Here is an 18,155-nt window from a genome sequence, read left to right as displayed (position 1 = left end):
CGTCTTACCGCTCCATTTCCATTGCAGTGAATTTGCCAGTATCTATAGCATCGACAAGTTCATAGACCAAACAGTCATGACATTAGTCGGGCAGCGGACTCGGGCGAGCATCTCAGCGCGCGTTTTCCGAACATCGCAGACTGTCAGAGTTGTCGGACGATCCCACCGCTGTCAACCAGATGTAGGAGTTGTCGGACGATCTCACCACTGCCACCATTTGAAGGAGTTGAAGGTCGTAGAGAGGAACTCGGTGAACAGGATTTATTTACATTATTTACACCTTAGACAAGACATATATCGACAGTCTAGCGTGACTCCCATATGGAGCCCGCAAGATTAACATACAGCAAACAGCTTACGAGCACACATCTCACTAGCACATTTCTAGCATGACAACGAGCACCCTCCAGCAGCCGACAATCGCTGCTTATAAGCTCTCTGCTCGATGTCATAGTTCGACGTCATTCAAGATGACCCGCCCTTTTGGAGGAGGATGAGGGCTGTCGACTTAGGGGAGGATGAGGGCTTACATACACGTGCCGCACGCACACACTGGTGTAAATGTCCGGAGCCGACGTCAGAGGGGCTTCGTAGAACTCTGCGCCGTCCCGGGTGGCGCGGCCGGGTAGCACATTGTCTGGTGTCTCGAAAAACTCATAGGGAGGTTCCGCCAATTACCTCGCCTCAAGAACTCCCCTGAGGCCTAGTCAGGTGACCACGTGTGTCACCTTTAGCCCTCTTCACCCGGACAACTGTATATTGTCTAAATTTCATTAAAGTCAAAGTCAAAGCTGACCTCGCGCCACGTGGCTGCCGGTTATCCGCAGTTCTCTGAAGTGCGCCCCGTCCCGGTTGGATTGGAACACGTGCAGCGGGCTGAAATAGCTGGCACGTTGTCACCCCGTGCGGCCATTCCTAACAAGACCAGATTTCTGCGCAGTAGCAGAAATCTTCCTCGCGTCTGTGCTTGCTGCATACCCGAGTTGTAGCCGGTGACTTCTTGCCGGTTTTATGTTTCGCGAGCCAAGCTTCACGCAGCTTCTTGTCCTGCGGCTACGTGTGAATAAGGCTGACACCGGGCTCCGTTGCGTACGTCCAGCACTGCGGTACCGAGCAGTAGCCTACCATGTTGCGCGCCTTCAAATGCAGCCACTATCTATTCTAGTGCTTTCAAACGTTGTAAAGGAGATACTCGAAGCGGGAAAATCTCGCCACTAAATGAGGACCGCCGCGTACGAGGGAATTTAAACTCTCGTTTTCAGCTCGCTTCGGGGCTCCCGAAGCAGCCGACGCGGCCGCTATGTCCACGTGATCCCTAATAGCACGTCACGATGACGGTGGCGCCAGCTTTTCCAGTGGTGGAGCTCGAGGCCAATATTGTAACGGTACGAAAGGCAGGTACAAGAAGGAAGAAGAGAAGATGAAGAGAACGAGGAGTTTGAGAGGCCGGACTGCGCTACGATCACGCTCCGATCATCGGCCACCTCCTGTAAATAAAACCATTTCTTCGCAACTCTTCGTAACAGTTGTGGTGGAAGTTGCGGGGTAATCGACACCCGAAGGCGGAGGCTGAACGACAATTTCTTCGACGGAGCCGTCGCCTTGCGGGACTCCCACCGAATCCACCGGAGTTGAATATGTCCCACGATGCAGACGAACAACGGCCCATTCCAACTGCTGCGCCGTCCAGTTCCGTTCTACAACTGAGAGATGCGCGTCCCTTCGCCGGAAGATCGGACGAAGACGTCAAGGAATGGCTCATCCATTATCACCGGGTGAGTGCCGCCAACAAGTGCAACAGCGCTTCTCAGTTTTGGAAAGTCATGTTCTTTCTAACGGATGCTGCGTCGGTGTGGTTCGACAATCACGAGGAAACGTTCACAACATGGGGCAGATTTGTTTCCGAAATCACAGAGCGATTCGGCGACTCCGCGACGAAAAAGAAAAGGGCAGAACAGACGCTTCTGCAACGCGCGCAAGTGCCAGGCGAAACCTGCACGACCTACAATGAGGCAGTAATAAAACTGTGTAGGATGGTGGACTCTGGAATGTTTGAGAAAGACAAAGTCGGGCACATCCTTAACGGAATTGCCGAAGATGTTTACAATTTCCTCATCAAGAAAGACAACCTGGCTTCCGTCGCCGACATCATTCGGTACTGTCGCATGTTCGAGCAACTGAAGACGAGGCGCATCACGCCGAAGCTTGGCAGGCTAGCCAATGTGACGACAGTTGCAAGCGTAGACGACAACCAGCCCCTCGATCTTGCATCAACAATCCGACAAACAGTTCGGGAAGAGCTCAGCCTGCACGCGCAAGTGACACACCCAGGCAGTCATACATAGCTTCCGCGCCTACCACCACATTTCGAGCCAAACGTGGCATCCTTCTCCCCGTATCCTGCAGCGAGGGCCACTGAGGATTATGAACTCGTGCCCCGACAGCAGCCACGTCTCTACGACAGAGGCCTACTTATGACGCTCGGCCACAACGAGAGCAGCCGCGTTTTCACCCCCGAGGCCCTGTGACTTCTGTCAGGCCGCGACAAGAACAGCACCGACCCTACTACCACTACGTGACTTATGAACGATATAACGGATTTCAGCGAGCAGCAGAGACACGTTATCCACATGACAACAAACTTTCTCGCCGCTCGCAGCAGCCTTAGCATTCGCTTCGAGGAAGATGCTGTGAACCGCGACCCTCCCATGGGCTACAACTGTGGTTCCACAGGCCATATAGCTCGGTATTAATTGTCGCCAAGGCCGTCAATCACGAAGGACACCACCGATGTTCTCGCCACCTAGAACCCGTACTTCATATGACTTGCGGGCGACCGATTTGCTTCCAATGAACCACTTCTCACACGAGACCAGACGCAGCGATTCGCCAGCATCTGAGCGGAGTTTGACGCCACCAAGTAACCGTCCCCGTCGCTCTCCGTCCCCTCGTTGCCTTTCTTCCTCACCGCCGCCGGGAAACTAGCATCCGCGGCCAATGGAGATGAGGTCGCCGGACGGTCTTTGCAAGAAATATCTCTGCCTGTCGTGATGCTCAAAAACAAAGTGAATGTGTCGATTGACGGAATACCGACCATGGCGTTAGTTGATAGGGTGACTGTGTCTGTGATGAGCCACGCTTTCAAAAACCGTCTATAGGCCACAAATTTATGTTTTCTTGGAACGACGGTATTACTTTTCGTGGACTAGGCGGCGAGTGGCTTCATCCCCTTGGTGTTTGTGCTGTGAGTGTTTTGTTGGCTGGGAAAGCGTTTGTGTCGGAATTCCTTGTTCTTTCTCGTTGTTCGCACGATGTTATTCTTGGTGTCGATTTTCTTTAACAGTGCGGCGCTTCCGTGGACTGTGGTTGGGGCGAAATATCATTGAACAAGTTATTTATATCAGCGCATTCCGAACAAAGCTCGCGTGGCAAAGACAGCGACACAGACACACTCAGTGTTCTTGATGAAGTGATTGCACCATCGTGGTGCCTGACGCCCGTTCGTGTTCTTGCAACTACTGTTGACCCTGATTGTAAAGATATCAACGGGGCTAGTTGGTGGACGTTCATAATTATTTTGCGCTTAGTCTTACACAGACGAACGATAGGGGCAGCACGCGGACGTACGTAGCGCAATACGTCCGCGTGCGGTCCCTATCATTCGTCTGTGTAACAGTAAGCGCAATATATTCATGAACGCTGATTATGTTGACCTTGTAGTTAGGCCTCTCCGCATAAACTGTGCTAAAAATATATACTTGTGCCCTGCTCTGTCGTGTGCATAACGAAATGAGTCGCCACATTGTGGGCGCTGAAGAGAGAGAGAGAGAGAGAGAGGGCTCTTTATTAGAAAAACAGAGAATTTTGCCGGCGCGTATATAACCGCTGGCATGCTACTCTGTATAGGGATGGGGAATGGGATTAAAAGATTCCAGAAAAGAGTTGGAGAAAAAACAGGATAGAAATAAATATGAAATGTCCGAGTGGATCTGATACTAATTTTTACAGGTGACATGGCGGGTAAATTTAGGCTTTTGTATAGGAAGGATGCAATTCTTAAAGCTTTCCTATTTGACCAATTTCTGTCAGGTATTTGAACAATAAATCCAAAACCCGTCGCTGTTTTGAAGGGCCGGGCATTGGACCTAAGATGTTCGGTAGCGCTGAACTGTTCCGCCGCGCCGGTTGTCCTTCCTCGCGGTATGAAAATCGATCCCTTCAATGAAGCCGCATGTGGCTCGATAGCGGCACTAACTGCGGACGTCTCTACAGCTTGCTCTCCTTGCGATAATCGCCATTCTGAAGAGCTAATGCTTGTCATGATCAGCAAGGCTCTCGGTACATCGGAATGGCAAGCACTGGTACAAGTCCTTGCCAGGCATGAGGCTGCATTCGACTCCACGCATGGAGATGCACCCCTTCATTTACCGTCGTCCCGCGCTCGTCACGGAAGAGACACCAGCTCAGCAGACCCCATCCGCCAGAAGCATCACCGAGTGTCATCCTCCGAGCGCAAGGTTATTGCAGAGCAAGTCAAGGAGATGATGGACAAAGGTGTCGTTCAAGAATCGTCTAGTCCATGGGCAGCCCCAGTAATCCTGGTCCGAAAAAAACATGGCTCCTGGAGATTCTGCGTGCATTACAGTCATCTAAACGCAGTGACGAAGAAGGATGTCTATGCACTACCGCGAATCGATGACGTCATTGATTGCTTACACGCTGCTTCTTACTTCTCAACACTTGATTTGCGATCGGGGTATTGGCAAATACCTATGGACCCTGCCGTGACTCCATATGGCCTATGCGAATTTAATGTTATGCCTTTTCGCCTTTGCAATGCTCCTGCCACCTTTGAAACATTCATGGACGCAGTACTACGTGGTCTAAGGTGGGAGATATGCATGTGTTACCTCGATGATGTTGTAATCTTTGGCGGCACGTTTGAAAAACATAACGCCTCAGCCTTGTTCTCGACTGCATCGAGAAATCTGGACTGGTTCTAAACTAAAAAAAAAAATGTTGGTTTGGCTAACGTCAAACACTGGTCATGGGACACTTAGTTGAAGGATGGCGTCAGACCCGATCCTCGTAAGATTGAAGCGGTGAGCTCCTTCAAGCCACCGCAGTCAGCACGAGAACTTCGCTCATTCATTGGCCTATGTTCGTATTTACGTCGTTTTGTTCTCCGGTTTGCCGACATCGTTTACCCGTTGGCAAGTATTTTGCGACAAAATGCATCCTTCAATTGGACACCAGAGTGTGACGCATCATTCTCTCAACTGAAGTTTATACTAACGTCAGCACCCCTCTTGCGTCACTTCGATCCATCTTGCCCGACTGAAGTTCACATTGATGCTAGTGGAATCGGGATAGGAGCGGTGCTTGTACAGCGTCACAATGGCGCAGAACATGTTTCGTGCCAGCCGTTGCTTGAGCTAATCTGAACGCAACTATACGGTTACGGAACAGGAATGCCTGGCAGCTGTTTTCGCCATACAGAAGTTTCGGTGTTATCTTTACGGTAGACCATTCAAGATTATCACCGACCATCATTCTTTATGCTGGTCGCCTCGCACGTTCGGCGCTGCGCCTCCAGGAATACGACTTTGCGGTATCGTACAAGAGTGGCCGTCGTCACGCTGACGCAGACTGCCTCTCTCGGATTCCTCTTGCAACTACCCACTGCGATGCTGAGAATTTTGACGACTGTCTTGCTGCTGTTACTTTATACGTTCCCTGACGCGGCAGACTTTCAGCGAGAACAACGGAGTGATCTTGCCCTCGATTCGCTTTTTGTCGCCACCCGTACTTCTCAAAGCAGCGGTCGCTTTATTGTCCGTGATAAGTTGCCCTACAAAACTAATTACTCCGGGCAGAAAGGCTTTTTCTGTTTGTTGTCCCTGAGAGTCTCCGCTCCGACGTTCTACGCGCCATGCATGACGATGTGACATCCGGCCATTTCGGCTTCGTACGAACGCTACACCGCACGCAGGAGCGCTTTTACTGGCCCAAGATGTACGAAACAACCAAGCGCTATGTCGCTAATTGTGAAACGTGCCAACGTCACAAGCGACTAACTACCGCAGCTCCGGGTCCCCTTCGGCCATTGACACCGCCCACTACGCCGCTCGAGCAAGTAGGCATTGACCTTTTGGGTCCATTCCCGTTATCTAACAACAAGAACCGTTGGATAACTGTCTGCGTAGAGCATCTCACACGGCATGCAGAAACTGCAGCCATACCGTCTTGCAGCGCTGCTTGCGTGGCGGTCTTCCTGCTGCGTTCCATGGTCTTTCGTCATGGCCCACCACGTGTCATCATCAGCGACCGTGGCCGCCAGTTCACTGCTGATGCCATTGAAGAGTTACTTCGTTTGTGCACTTCACAGTTCCGTCATTCCACACCGTATCATCCGCATACCAATGGCCTCGTTGAAAGGACAAACAGAACGCTGACCAACATGCTTGCCATGTACGTCTCCTCCAATCATAAGAACTGGGACGACGTGCTGCCCTTCATCACTTACGCATACAACACGCCGAAACACGAAACTACGAGCTATAGCCCATTTCATCTACTGTATGAAAGGTTACCGCGAAGCCCTCTGGACACTTTCTTACCCTTTGTTCTGCACAGTGACGATTCTGTATCGAAGACTTTGTGTCTCGCCGAAGAAGCCCATCGAATAGCTCGTCTTCGTACTCTGGCCTCGCAAAGTCGTTCGAAAGAGCAATACGACGACCTTCACGCACAAGTATCGTTGGAAAAAGGTGACTTGGTCCTTCCTTCGACACCGCAACGCAAGCGTGGATTGTGCCGAAAATTATTGTCAGAATATTCACGCCCATTTGTTGTTGTGGACCACATGAACGAATTCATTTACGTCATAGCTCACCTCCTGCGTAATGGTCGGCGATCAAGCAGAATTGAGTTGACCCATATTGCTCGCCTGAAGCCTTTCTACCCTGCTCGTCCATCCTGACCCGCCCCACGGGTTACGTCTGCATGCGGGGAAATGTACCGGATACGAAAGGCAGGTACAAGAAGGAAGAAGAGAAGAAGAAGAGAACGAGGAGTTTGAGAGGCCGGACTGCGCTACGACACGCTACGATCACGCTGCGATCATCGTCCATCTCCTGTAAATAAAACCATTTCTTCTCAACTCTTCGTAACAATATATATATATATATATATATATATATATATATATATATATATATATATATATATATATATATATATATATATATATATATATATATATATATGTCGAGAGAGAGAGAGAGAAATGCACTGTTATGCAGTTAGTAGCATATTAGATTAAACGCGAATAGCTTGAACAGAACACATACATTAGAACATATTTACTATCCGCCGTGGTGGCGTAGTATGGCCTTGAGCTAAGCCCGAGGGCGCGTGATCGAATCCCGGCCGCGGCGGCTGCATTTCGATGGGGGTGAAATGCAAAGATGCGCGTGTACCGTGCATTGGATGCACGTTAAAGATACCGATGTGTTCTAAATTGACCCGGAGTCCTTCAATGCGGCATGCCTCACAATCACAACCTCACAATCAAATCGGGGTTTTGGCACATAACCCGCCAGAATATAATTTTAAAATATTTACTCACGAATTTGTAAGATAGCACTCACAAAGTTTCTAGTTCGAGAAAATGTGTGACATTTTAGGGGAATTATGCAGGCATATCTTTAAGTACATGGGTTCCCAAGGGGATAACCGAAAATTGCCGCACCCTCGTCTTCTGCCAATTTAGGCGTGTTATACCAAACGCTTACAAAGTTTCTCCGCTTTCCTGTGAGGACGAAAGACGGCAGCAATTTCACATTGGGGGAAAATAGGGGCCATACGCTATGTGTGACCTGCGACGAAAGTTTGAAGTGTGCAGGGGCGCTATTAGCCCCGAGAACGAACACGAGCGGCGCTGCGAGCGCCGCTCGCGTGACGTCAGGGCAAGGACTCGCGCCTGTCGTCTGCTACAGTTCGGGCGTTGTCCGGGCGCTTTCTGCGGTGTTTTCGTTTGTTCGCCCTCGTTCTCTCTGCTTGTATACTTATGGTGGTCGTCTCAAATATATTTTTACGACGTCTTCCTTTGCGAACATTTATTCAAAGAGCTAATTTCTTAGACAACAATGCAGCTCTCGAAGGCAACGCTACAGTGCCAGCCGAAGCGACGCAGACCACCCCATCGTGGGTTTTTCATACGCGGATAGACAATCGCAAAAGCATATCCTATAGGAATCCAGTTATGATACCATACCTCCCGCGGTGCAACAAGTATTTCAGAAAGCTGGCTATATATGAGTTCTACAGCAGTTACGTTGATTTTATGCCGCTAAAACAGGTTTGCTCACGACGAATAGTTCATGGTACAATATCGAATTTTTGCATTTCCTCACAGAAACGCTCGGCAGTAGCACGGGGACTTAACTAATACTGGAGCTTAGATTCTACACGCCTCACTTGCTTCTTTAACTGCTTGTCAACATTAGGCGGTTCTTCACGTGTTTATTTTTTTAAGCGGCGGAAATTTGAAGTAAAGTTAATGAAGGCTTACGGCTATTTACAGAGTACAAATAGAAATGCACCAATATATATTCCCTTTTCCGTGCTACACGTTCAACTCACCTCTTTAGAGCGCGTTTGTTAATGATTAATAATGTATGCTATGTTCCTCTTTTTTGTCTATGTTACCAAGTGTATATCATTTATTTATTTCAATGCCGCAGTGTGTTTTGCATTGTTATTGTGGAAATATTTCACTGTCCTTTCATATATTGTATAACTGCAATTAACTATGTAAATACTCTACATGACGCGCCGTCGTGTTAGCAGCCATGAGCAATTCGTTTTTTTGGAGGCCTGTTTCAGAGGGGGATGAAAGTAGCAGCAAACTTTTTCATAAGAAATTCGCGCCTAACTATTTTTTTGCGCATTAATGAATGGCCATATTTGAATAGAACAACACACCAGAGTAATAGGAATCATGATGAGAGCTTCGCTGGGCAGTGTCTTTCTAAAATCAGATAACATGTTGACGCCAATTACCAAATTTTTCTTCCACGTAAAATGCAATGCCTCTCATAGCTAAATACTAAAGGAATGTTAAATGTTTAGCGAAGCATCATACACAACTTCGCGCCTTGAATTTGCAGATATTCTTTTTTTAGTCAAAATTTACCGATAGACACGGCGCATATATGCATTGCAAAACCTAGTAGACCCTTTAACGCTACTTAGCTTGCGATATCCAAGCCGCAAAGTTTCTCGACTCACACGCTTTTGAAGAAGAAACTGTGGTTAAGGTATGGCAGCTGAAAGAAGCCGACGTATTCTTCAATACGTACGGCTCGAGCCGCCCATGCCCCAAGCATACACGAAGGGAACGAGCGCGCGCGGCAGCCGAGCGAGCCGGAGCGAGCGGCGTCCTGGCCGTGACGTCACTCGCGAGAGGGCGCCACTCCTAATTCTCGGGGCTAATAGCATACAACTATTCTAAACTTTTCTATTCCAATTCTGCAATCAGCCCACCGCGATTGGTCAAAAACGTTTTTGGACCACCCCCCATTTCACCTGTCTGTCACGCGACGTCACGAAAACCGCGATGGCTCTCCATCTGATATGACGTGTACACACTGATTATGCATAATTTGACCGAACAAAAAAAAGTAATTTCTGATTCGACGCCTTTTTGCCATTAGCCCTCGGCTATTGATCAAAAGTTTTCGGGCTGCACCCACTTCACCTGCCTCTCACGCGATGTCACAAAACCGCAAAAACTTACCGCGTCAAAGTGACACGTACGCGTTAAAGATGCATTAATATGCCGAACAAAACTGAATTTTCTTCTGAATAGCCGCAGGCTGCCCCGTTCATAAAGGAATAAAAGATGGCTGCCACCGATCGCTCAGGCACTGGCTACTCTCACCTGCCGGAGGGCTTGGGTTTATTTGCGTGCAATAAAACTTCTTGCGTGGCCATGTAACGTTTTCGAGAACTTTCGGCAGGTTTACAAACTCGTTCTGCCAATTCTTCTTTGCCGAGTATCCGTTTTAGCGTCATTTTTAAGCTTCCGGTGCATGCCGCCGCGATTGTCGACGAGCCACCGCAAGCTAAGTAAGAGAAAGCGGACCAATCGAAGACGCCGGCACCACCTTCTTCATCCGGTTATCAATATTCAGTGCTGTGGCTCGGCCCCATCGAAACACTCTCTACTTGAGCATGCTCCTCGCCTCTTGTGTGCCAATTAGATATTACAAGCCGCTCAGTGCAGTCAATGTTATACATTTTTCAAGCAAACAAAAGTGACCTCGTATGAACGAGAGGAGCATTTGATTGGTTTTTTCAGACAACCCTGCGTGTCACCGCCCGATGCTTGCGTCAGCGGTTACGCAAATTTGACGTCAGGACCTTGTAATAGAAACACATCGCAATAGTTTTACGTTATACGGCCCCAGGTTAATTAACTATGTTCTCTTAAACTTTAATAACCGAGTACCCGTCTTCTCCATATTTGCACGCCTTATGTGCGAGACATGTAGTTGGTCTTGCCGGTCTCCGCGGTGAGCTATTCGAGGCAGGGTGCTTATATTTCGCTGAAGCACAAAGCATGTTGCGGATCACATACACTAGATGTTCAATCTTTGTCCTGTAATTACAGCCTCTCAAGAAAATCACTGGTAATGCGTTGCAGAATGTCACATAAACATTTGTGTGCTACCTATTGGCATCAATGCTGCCAAAGTCGCGAGGCGCTTCTCTCTATGCCGAGGGCGAGAAGGGGAAAAGCGTTGCTGCATCTCACCGAAGCCGGAGACGACGACGCTGACCACCATCATGGCCATGAGCGCTGACACGATCAGCAGCAGGATGATGATGGTGACGGCTCGCTTCACGAAACCTTTCTCGCCGATGCCGCTACACGGAGAAGGGAGAGCGTAAACGAGAAAACAAGTTTCGCGACTGAGAAAACAAAGCGACACGTTTTGTTGGAAGCCGATTGAGCAACGAGTCGCATGGTGATTGCAACAGCGCGAATTCGGAGACAAGAACCACCGGTCAATTAAAGATACTGGCATATAGCTTGCTCTCAGCTGAAACACTTTTATACAAGAAATCACTTATCGCACAAGATGTCACTCGATACGCAAATAAACTGGAAAAGTGACCAGAAATAGATTTATTAAGGTGTTACTTTTAACCACGTCGCAACAGACAGCACCTGTTCTTCTATACATCATCAAACAATATAGGGAGATACATGTGTAGTCTTTCAAAAGAGCAAGCGCTGTCTTTGCTTTGTCTCCCTGTGTCTCAGTCCGACTATCGTAATAACTATTAGGACACAAAGGACGCCAATAACGAAATGTTTAAAAATGTTTGCTGAACTCGTGGAATAATTTGACAATGAATATTGCCATATCTAGTGCACCTATTAATTCGGCCACCCTGCGAACTGCCAGCCTCCTATAATTAGCTCAAATGATAGAGCGACCGCCTCACAATAGCGTTAGTCTCAAGTCAGATCCCCGGAGTAGTACAAGTTTTTCTTCAGCTGCTAAGAATTACTTTTGAGGAACCCGTATTGAATTCCTTTATAGCATCGTGCAACTGTCGGATGGATGACAAATTTTCGTTTTTGAAGCCATGGACCCTTTAATCGACTTCAAACGACTTGGTGTATCGGCAGTATGGGTATCTTGTAACCACTTCCAAAAAGAAACCGCCGGTTACGTGACTTGTAGATGTCGTATGAACATGACAATGGTATTAATTGATACCTCGTCATGCCGAGAATACGTACCAATAGTCAGCAACAGAGTGTATATTAAATGAAACAAGTGTAAGCAGCTTCAAATGGGATGGAATGTGATTCTCTAAGCCGCTGTCGCCCTCTGCCGTGCTGCCGCCAACTGCCATATTTATTTATTTACTTAAGCACACCTTACAAGCCTCGTTGGAGGCATTGTGTGAGCGCTTCTTCGCTCAGGATCCGTTTTAGCGATGTTTTTAGCCGGCTGTTGCACGCCGCCGCCATTTTAGACCAGCCGCCGCAAGCTAAGCAAGGGGAAGCAGGACAGCCGCAGCCGCAGGCGCCACCACCATTTTCCTCGTCCGGTCGCGCCTTCGTTAAACGAAAAAAAGCGCTCGCTCGCCGCACAATTGTGTGCTTGCGTTGCGGCAATTAACAGCGCTGCTAAGGGCCACGTGCAACGCTTCGGGTGGAAAAATTGGAGGACGCTTAAGCTTCGCCTTCAAGAGTGGAACGCGACAGCGTTCCCGTCGACCCGCCAAGGGGTGTAAGACAATGGGCTGCGCCGCAGCGACTACGCGCCCCGCATCGGACGCGGTGAGCGTCGAGCAACGCCGCGTTCGGCGCGGCAGCGAAATGTGCGCCTGAGCAAGCGACGCACGCCTGAGCCTTAGAAACAGCTTGTTTTATGCGAAGCATATTACGAGGGCTCAACCCAGCTCCTCAGGCGCGGCGGTGTCGCCTTGAAACCACGTGACACCGTGACGTCACGACAGAGGAGAAGTGGCTTTGGCTCAACTCTTGCAAGATGGGCTGGGTGGGAATCGAACCAGGGTCTCCGGAGTGTGAGACGGAGACGCTACCACTGAGCCACGAGTACGATGCTTCAAAGCGGTACAAAAGCGCCTCTAGTGAATGCGGTGTTGCCTTAGAAACGAGCTGTTTCTAAGGCTCAGGCGTGCGTCGCTTGCTCAGGCGCACATTTCGTTGCCGCGCCGAACGCTGCATGCGTTGCTCGACGCTCACCGCGTCCAATGCGGAGCGTCCAAGGCTAAGCAGAGTAACGCATGAGTTGTTTCTTCGTCTAGCCGAACCAAATACAGCCAAGCAACAGCAGTTCACCAAGCTAAACAGTGGTTCAACAACTAAAATAAAGGCTAGTATGCTTCGCATCCTGGGCTTAACCTTACCTAAGCCACAGCCATTTTTTTAAGGCAACACCGCATTCACTAGAGGCGTTTTGTACCGCTTTGAAGCATCGAACTCGTGGCTGAGTGTGCTCCGAAGGAGCGGTGTTGGCGGCCGCGAACGGCCGCGGTAACAGGAATGCTGTTTTTGAAGACGAGGATTATCAGGTGATTTTGCCGCACTTGCCTACCGGTCGAATCGTCCTTAATACTGTTTTTTTACACGCGGACGTCCGTGGAAGACCGTACAAGGTTGAGGATTTCCGTGACGCTCTGGTTCGTCTGGAACTAGTTACTCCCCGAAGTAGTTGCTTTGGGGGCGTATCAGATGAATCACGTGTGGGCGGTCATGATGAAGACGACTGAAGCCTCAAAGAAACTGCTTGCTATCCGAAGCATCATTGTCAAAGAACGGCGCTGTATTGTCGTTGACCCCACCAATCAAGGCGTGCGCTTGAAGTTACACTGGATGCTGCCAAACGTGTCAGATGAAGACATCAGACAAGCTCTTGCCCCATATGGAACGGTTACGGACGCGGCGAAAGAACGGTGGCGTGTTCAAGGGATTTTGGACAAGGGCTCAACCACGCGGTCGGTGACCCTGCAGCTTAAGGCAGGTACTACAGTGGACGATATTCCGCACCAGCTACGCATAGCAGGGGAGCTCGTCCTTGCCGTCATTCCGGGCCGCGCCCCTCTTTGCCTGCGGTGCCATACAACCGGTCATATTCGCCGGCACTGTCGAGTTCCACGCTGCGAGGTCTGCCGCCGCTTGGGCCATGAACGATCTCAGTGCGTCAAGACATACGCCGTCGTCGCAGGACCAACGAGAAGAGAAGAAGAAGTATCTGAACACCTCATGGATGAGGCTGAAGTTGAAGATATTTCTCCGGTTAAGAGCGACAAGGTTGGCAACACGGTCACACAGAAGCAGCCTCTCCACCCCAAAAACTTGTGCCCAGACAAGAAAACCAACGACGAGGCTGATACTCGGAAAAAGACTGAAAACGAGGCGCCTGAAAACCAGAGTTCCGCGACAGAACAGAGTGATGTCCCCTCGAAGTCGTCGCCTGCCACTACGTGTGCGGAGGCGTCTGCTACGACTGACGTCGACATGTCAGCAGCCACTAGCATGCCTGCGAAGCGGGCACACGAGGAAACGATTGGCGTAACCGAGACCTCTGGAGCAACGACATGCAGCGAACCACCTACAAAGGCGACTCAGCTGCGACGTACGCCTTTCAAGCTGAGGCCCAACGTCCAAGTCGAGCGGAGACCCGAGACGGGGCCGCCCCCATAGCGGCTTCGTTTCGGGTAGTGAAACCTAGATATGGCCACTACGTGTGATACCGCCAGCTTGACTGGCGGAGCCATGTACAACAGAATAGAGGACACCACTTTGTGCATAGTGCATGGGTCGCTCAAGGTAAGCGCTATGCGACCCGATTGTTCTTGCTCATAATGGAGGCCGCAATTAACACCGCGATTCGTATTGCCACGCTAAATGTCCGAGGACTAAGCACGAGGCGGCGGCAATATCAATTGAGTCGTATCTTTCTGGAAAACAATCTCGACATAATCGCAGTTCAGGAAACCAAGATAGCGAGTCAGGAGCAAACGGATCGCATGGTGCAACAATTCGTTCCCCGTTATAATGTATGCGTCTGTCATGCGGCCGGCACGTCGGGGGGCTGCGCTATTTTTTTGCGCAATAGCCTAAATGTAAGTGTAGAAACAGTCATAGTGTGTGAAACGGGACGCCTGGTTGTTGTCGATTTTACCTTGAATGAAGTTTTCTGGCGAGTTATCTGTATTTACGCCCCTAATAGAGAGAGCGAGAGACAGTCTTTTTTTGAACGAGTTGAGGATTATTTAAAGACCGATAAGCTTTTGGTTTTACTTGGCGATTTCAACTGTGTTTGTTTTCCGGAGGATCGCGTGAAAAAACTGCCGCTGAATGACCGTAGTGCACTGCTATTGAACAATCTTGTCAGTGAATACAACCTGGAAGACGTCGGCTATGTGTTGTACGACCACAGTGTTCCGCGTTTTACTCATTTTCAAGGACTTAGCCATGCTCGGCTAGATAGAGCTTATGTGTCACTGGAACTGGTGCCGTTATGTAAAACGTACGAGAACAAGCAAGTCTCTTTTAGTGACCACAGTTTGGTTGCCTTCACAATAGGAACAAAAGAACGAAAAACAAACTTCTCGTGGGATTTGTGGAAATTTAACGATAAGTTACTCAACGATGACTGTTTCGTAAATGACATTAAAGAAAAACTTGGACGATTGATTGTAGCTGAAGAGAAATATGTAGTAACCATGTGGGAAGATTTTAAAAATGAAGTGAAGATGAGTGCTATAGAAAGGGCAACTAAACTGAAACAAGAAGAAAAACGGAAAGAAAAAGCCCTGAGGAGTAAACTCGACTTTCTACTTAATGTAGAAAGCACAGAGCCTGGCCAAGTCATGAAGGAAATCAAGAAAGTTAAAAGCCAGTTAGAAATCACCGATACAGAGAAGTACCGTGGTGCCATGATAAGATCCCGTGCAGAAAGATTGTGGCAAGGGGAAACACCGAATAAACGTGCGCTAAGTGACGAGAAAGCTTACGCTCGCCGCAGTGATATAAAACAGATAAGCTACAATGACGAAGTAACGAGTGACCGCAGGACCATTGAACGCGCCTTTGTTGAACACTATGGAGACTTTCTTGGCGAAAGAAAAACTGATCTGGGTGGCTTCATAAGCCACTTCCTGCACTTTATGCCACGATTGGAAGAAAACGTTAAACAAGGCCTCGAAGCGTCTATAACTGTGCGTGAAGTTGAAGCTGCTATAGAAGAACTAGGCTCAGGAAAGGCACCTGGGCCGGATGGATTAAGCGCAGCTTTCTACAAAACATTTAAAGCAGAAATAGCACCAATTATGAAGGAATTTTTAGTGCAGTCCTACAAAAACAACCGAATACCCGCGTCATTCCGAACAGCTCAGATGGTCCTGATACCAAAATCTGACGATCCTGTAAAGCGCTTGTCTGTTGCATCGTACCGCCCCATTAGCCTTGCGAACACTGACTATAAAATTTTTATGAAAATACTGGCGAAAAGGTTACAGAGCGTAATAAAAATTTTAGTTGGAACCCACCAAACGTGTGGGATTAAAGGGCGCACAATAACTACCAATGTACACGTCGCCAGGAGCATTCTAGAATGCGTCGATGCTTTCGAGGGTAAAGTTGCAATGTTGCAGCTAGACCTGGAGAAGGCATTTGACCGTGTGGCTCATGATATTCTCTTCAAGATTTTAGAATACACGAACATAGGATCAGTGATTATTGATGGCTTAAAGATGGTGTACACAGATTGCAGCACACGGCTAATTATTAACAAGAGTCTCACGAGAAGCGTCAATGTCTGCTCATCTCTGAAACAGGGGTGCCCAATTTCGTCATTGCTTTTCGCAATATACCTGGAGCCATTTTGCTTAGCCATTAAAGAGAACGAGAAAATAAGAGGTTTCAAATTACAGCAAAGTGAGGTGAAAGTGCTTTCCTATGCAGACGATCTAGCAGTGTTTTGCGATGACTATGACAGTGTCAGCGAAGTGGTAACTCTGGCGAAAACTTATTGTGAAAAAACAGGTAGTGCCATAAACTGGGATAAGTGCATCGGGTTTTGGCATGGCGCGTGGCAAAGCAAACCACGCAGTTTCGCAAACATACAGTGGGTGACCACGCCTGTGAAATATCTTGGCGTGCCGCTTGAGCATTACAAAGACAGTAAGCAGTTCTGGGAACAGGAAACACAGACGGCGAAGGAACAAGCGCTGGCATGGCAAGGGCGCAATCTCTCAATGTTCGCGCGCTCCACTGTGTGCAACATTTTTCTGGTTGCAAAAATATGGTACATACTACAAGCGCTATTCATGTCGCGAGTGAATGTACAAAAACTGCATCGAGTGTTTGCTGTGTTCATTTGGAACTCAACCTGGGAACGCTGCAGCCGCTCTAATCTGTTCAGATCAGTTCGCAGCGGTGGTCTTGGACTATCACATCTATTTGTACGCCAGATTGTATCGCGGTTTATGTTCTTGCGGAACCACAGTGATCCATTTTTGCGCACCATGACACAAGTGCGATTAGGTAATCTGTTACCCGACTTCCTTGTTTCGTGTTCGACTGTTCACTCCCCTCCAGTGAAAGGTTTCCTTCAGGAAGTAGTGCTATCTTTCCGTATGCTTAGTGTTCGATTCTCGCTAGAATATTTAAGTTCCGTCAAAAGAAAGAAACTGTACCATGATATGATAGACTCATTAATGCCAGTTTCAATGTATAGGTTAGCATACTATGGAGGTTCAGGCGATGATGTCCTCAAAAGGGTCAAAAGAATGCCTGTGAAACCATCGGTAAAATCATTCTTCTTCAAACTCCGCACAAATACCTTGCCTGTAAAGACTTGGCTGGCCGACAAGGGAATATATGTGCCGTGCACCACCGATTGTATAAAGTGTAAAAAACCAGAGACTGTCGATCACGTCTTCATTGATTGTTGGGATCCCTTTTTTCATTGGGACATCTTACAACGAACATTAAAGAAAGCATTACCAATAACCCCACGTGGTATCAGATACTTAAACACAGGCAATAACGATATTCCATATGACCTTATTATGCTGCTGAGCCTCCATAGTATATGGTCCACAAGAATGTCGGTATGTCATGCTGATGTCAATGCCCATTCTGTGCGAGAAAACTTTATTGAAAGTGTCGTCTACATGCGTGAAGTGTAGACGACCAGGAAGAACCGCCCGATTGGTTGCCACTGTTCGATGAGTTGGCGAAATTCAAGCGATATTAATTTCAGAGAGTCAGCATAAGCTAAGCTGATTCTCTTTTAACAATGTATTCGCATGGCATTTCTGTGACGAGGAAATAAAGAAAAAAAAACTCGTGGCTGAGTGGTAGAGTCTCCGTCTCACACTCCGAAGACCCTGGTTCGATTCCCTCCCAGCCCATCTTGGAAGTTGTTTTTTATTCATAAAGTGCCTGCTGGGATTTATTGCTCACGGCCAACGCCGCGGACGCCGACACCGACGCCGACGACACCGGCTTTTTTTTAAAATAATAATAATAATAATACTTGATTGCGCCAAGTATTGAAAGAATGTACAAACATCCGGCCTGCCAAAGCCTC

At 48.4% G+C, this 18,155-nt stretch overlaps 1 protein-coding gene and 1 pseudogene across 2 annotated transcripts in view; one reads left to right on the top strand and one right to left on the bottom strand.

The window, feature by feature from the left end:
* Window positions 1-18,155, bottom strand: part of LOC139052915 (uncharacterized) — a 41,806-nt gene that overhangs the window by 4,908 nt on the left and 18,743 nt on the right. For both annotated transcript variants that reach the window (XM_070530062.1, XM_070530063.1), the window contains exon 4: window positions 10,823-10,935. In XM_070530062.1, the coding sequence (XP_070386163.1) occupies window positions 10,823-10,935 (113 nt within the window). The remainder of the gene's footprint in view (window positions 1-10,822; window positions 10,936-18,155) is intronic.
* Window positions 11,709-14,257, top strand: LOC139052942 (uncharacterized; annotated as a pseudogene).

The sequence above is a fragment of the Dermacentor albipictus genome, unplaced genomic scaffold, assembly GCF_038994185.2.
Source record: "Dermacentor albipictus isolate Rhodes 1998 colony unplaced genomic scaffold, USDA_Dalb.pri_finalv2 scaffold_44, whole genome shotgun sequence".
In the NCBI taxonomy this organism is placed as follows: Eukaryota; Metazoa; Arthropoda; class Arachnida; order Ixodida; family Ixodidae; genus Dermacentor; species Dermacentor albipictus.
This window is presented reverse-complemented; position numbering and strand designations above follow the sequence as displayed.